General features: G+C 41.4%; 1 protein-coding gene across 1 annotated transcript; it reads left to right on the top strand. All coding sequences in view use genetic code 11, as the record gives it.

Annotated features, from left to right (window-relative positions):
- Nucleotides 1-1,288: 1,288 nt before the first annotated feature.
- EGR_10770 (hypothetical protein) lies at nucleotides 1,289-3,184 on the top strand (the record flags this gene model as incomplete). The annotated part of the gene is made up of 2 exons (XM_024500019.1): nucleotides 1,289-1,446; nucleotides 3,118-3,184. The coding sequence occupies 2 exons, from the start codon at nucleotides 1,289-1,291 to the stop codon at nucleotides 3,182-3,184; spliced, it is 225 nt and encodes a 74-aa protein (XP_024345569.1).
- Nucleotides 3,185-3,992: the final 808 nt, after the last annotated feature.

The raw sequence follows: 3,992 nt of genomic DNA, 5'->3' as shown, positions 1-3,992 counted from the left end.
TGACAAGTCCTACTCTTGGCAAAACGAAGTGAGTAAGCGCACATTTCTGAGCAACGATGTTTTACTTGTATATCCATGCCTAATTCTATCCGAAATGATATCGTATGTTCAAAAAAAAATATGATTATCATCCTTGGTTTTGCCATAACCTTACTCTGCTCAATATTAATGGCCCGTATGAAGTATAGCGCAAGCACGTCAAGTATGTTGATATCTTAACAAGCCAATCATATACAGTTATTAATTATTGCAGCCTAATGCTCCTTTGAGGGATGAACAGTTCCAGGAAGTTGCAAAGCTGCCGTAATGTTTGCCTAAATACACCCTTTAAGCAAGGAGGTCAGTGAACACAAACTTCGGGACGGAGCGTGCTCTAAACGAGCGCAGCTTTGATTTCTGTACCCTGTCCATCATGTCACCAATACAAATATCCCCACCCAACCAGCCCACTCGATCAAAGGGAATAAAGACCGTTGAAGAAATAGACGCTTAACCTACTACTCCGGCTGCTACCTGGGGGAACCGCCCCCTTTCGAGATCCTTTTACTTTCCTTTTCAAACTCTGTTACCCACTATTTACTGTTATAGGGCAAAAATTTGTTTGGATGAATAAATATTTGATATTAAATACACATTTTTTCACTTTCATCGTGTATCCGACAGTAGGCCCAACTTACACACCAGACTGACGGGGGCGCTCAGTACCCCAAAATGGAATACATAGGTGAACAAGGCAACTTATAGTATGGGTAACCCGACCCCACCTAGCTTTTGCTGGCTCCATCGTCTCACTCATTCTTTCAAATTTCGGTTATGATAACACTTTGGCTTACGGAACCCAGAAACTATTCGCATTTTCGTAGTTAATAGCAGGCCACCTCAAAACAATATTAGAAACTACTGGCTTTAAACATTTTTTTGTTGGGCAATAAATCAGCCACTAGGAGACCATTTGACTGACAAATGTAGGCTAACATTTTAAGGAAAATGACTGTCAAAGGATTGGTTTACTGTCAGATGACATAGATCTTTTTCAATAAATCAGGCAACTACATTGATGGCATTGTTGCACCTAATTTTTACTGTGCAAAGAGGATTTTGAGCTCCCATGTTGGTTTGTGCATTCTTTGTCGCCTGACAAAGGCGAATTAGGCAAGGGCGGTGATTGCGTGACTTGCAAACCAGACCACACGGAGAGAATCAACGCAAGAATGTCACCCTCAGGTTAATCAAGATCCACATTCGAAGCGACAATTATTCAAACCCCGACAATTCTGTCACACATTCTATGCAGAACCCTCTCTCCAGTGGTGTTCTTCTTATTTATTTATCTTCATTCCTCTCTATTTATTCGTTTATTTTCTTCTCATATTTTATTTACCCTATCTTGACATCACTTACGACCACATACCTTCTTAACAATTTAGTCATGGAATGGCTCACAAAGTAAAAACACCGACCTTCCACCTGAATTGGTATTAAATATATGCGAATTCCTCAATGCCTTGGATATGGTATCCCACATTGGAGGCGGATACTTCCCAAACGGTCATTCTCCACTCTCATTGCCAATACATTAACTAATGGACGCGGCTGGACAAGCGTCTCTGCCAGCTACTCTTCCTAAAACCTTCATCAGCTTCCTCTCAAAACGTCCCTGTAGCCATTCGATATCAAATTGCACAACTTACTCTCAAGAATGATTTAACGGCCACCTTGAAATCTCTTGCCCCTCAGATATTAGTTGTGCAGTCTTTCTCAACGCCACGTTTGCTATTTCAAATGAGATGGGATGTCTCGTGAAATTACTTCAGAGCCTTGGTTAGTTTAATAGCTTTCCGCCTGTTGACGTACCAACGAAATGGCGGCTATGAAGTATCAAGCGCCAGCAAAGGAACTTTTGTAAATAGTGCAATTTGCTAAAATGGAGCCATTACGACGTGATCTCCAGAAGAATTGATAGTGGTCGAGATGTCGGCTCTATCATAGCCACGAGATCACCCACAATAACACCAAGGATCATTCAGCAATGTGAAATATGACATGGCTGAGTAGTCGCAGAACAGTGTGTGCGATTTCTTCGATCGTTCCAAGTGCTGGAGGAAAATCAGTTGTTCGCCTGCCTCCAGTATGAGTTAATTTCTATTAAATTCCATTCCGTCTTTAGAATATTTGCCATCATCGAGACCGTAAATCAAGGAATCGACGTCGATTTGCACTGTGGATAGCATGATATCCCTCTTCTCTGCTTTGCTTTTTAGGAAAAGTTGCTACGAGAAGCGATTATCTTACATTAACATATTTGATGCATAAAATAGTACAATCCTTAAAAAACCTCCATTGCATTTCTGATGAGGCTGTCCTAAAACAGGGAGAAATCATGCTGTCAGGGGGGGTTGCACTCCTTTCAAATCACTGCCAGATCGGGTCGGTCCGCGGGTTACCAGAATCCTTTCCCATCAAACTTTGCCGTCCAGTCGCTAGTCTCAGGCGTACTGATAAGCTGCCTCGAGCTATGGCTGCCAACATAAAGATTTATTCGTGCCGCGGCTGACCGAACGACTGTTCCTTCTTCATCATCCCAAATGGCACCCCACCATAAGTGGATTCACCCTCCGTGGACTTCTTTTTGCAAGGGTTCAGTATTTCAGATTCTGGAACAAATATGCAGAATGTTTTACAAATAGTAGGTAGGAATCTTCCTATAACCAACATTTGTTAAATCAGCCTAGGTTTCACTTTAAGACCTGTTAAAACTAATTAGAAAACTTGTGCAAAGCAGAAGAGTGACCACTGGGAGCTCTAAGGACGACACTCAATGTCAAGTCGAATGGAATGCCTGAAACTTGTTACATCCACAAAAACAAACATAAGGCGAATTGATGTTGTTATGATCCAGATTCGAGTGAAGACCCAAGAACTTAAATCTACCATGCTTGGAAGTTGAATTTACTGAAGAGTTTTAACGTAATTTCTGTGATTTGCTAATTTGAACGATCCTTTGGCTGAATGGGGATGTTACGGTACAGTCAAAGTGTTCTGCCTTCATCATCTCATCTATCCAAGTCGTACTTGACAACACTGCAACAATTCATCATGTGTCAAGTTTTTTTTTAGATACACTGCGAAGCAGCAACGTCACAGTTTGGAAGATAACAGTTCTGGTGTGCGTTTACCCAGATGAGCAGTCTAGGTAGTGGTCAGACGCAATGGGTTACTTGGGCTCAAACATCATCAATTCATCCAGAGAATGTCTTGAAGCATCTTTTGCAGTCGATCTAAATCCTCACACTTGTGCTCTAATCTCCAATTACGTGTACAGTGTTCAGAAATACCTGGTGACAGATGGAATCGCGACTATTATGGAGCGTTCGCAGGATCGGATGTGGACATCTTTACGTAGAGCAATAATTCCATGCGTACTATGCTGGGAGTTTTCCGGAAATTACTATGCCTCATTATTTCTAACCACTTTAGTAAATGAATGAATGAATGAATGAACGAGGGAGATCAACTGCATGTTAGGAGTAATGGGAGTCTAGCCATACTAAATATTTGAAGCAGACCTTTTGCAAAACCCTGCCAAAATACCCTTGATTTTCCACTCTATAGGCTGAGAGTACTGAAGCAGTATAACGCTTAGGAAATCGACAACATCACACTACAAGACTTTGAATGAACTGCTGCACCAAGTAAATACAAGCAGCAAGCATGTTTATGCATCTTCCAGACGCGGTGGAAAGGTTCCCTTTGAAGAAGCAAGGAATAGATCCACCAAGACTCCGTGTATTGTTGAAAAGCGTCTCTTAATTAAATATAGGTTGAGAAAGACGCTCCACCATCTCCAAGACTAGAAATTAAACGTAAAAAAGGAAATTCAACTTCCAAACAGTAACTTCCATAACATCGAAGTGGAAATGCTTTTCTGCAGTGGCGCACACCTATTAGCAGCTCGCAACCACTAGTAGGTAAAGTGTCTTTAAAAACAAACC

Source organism: Echinococcus granulosus (assembly GCF_000524195.1).
Source record: "Echinococcus granulosus chromosome Unknown EG_S00266, whole genome shotgun sequence".
NCBI lineage: Eukaryota > Metazoa > Platyhelminthes > Cestoda > Cyclophyllidea > Taeniidae > Echinococcus > Echinococcus granulosus.
This window is presented reverse-complemented; position numbering and strand designations above follow the sequence as displayed.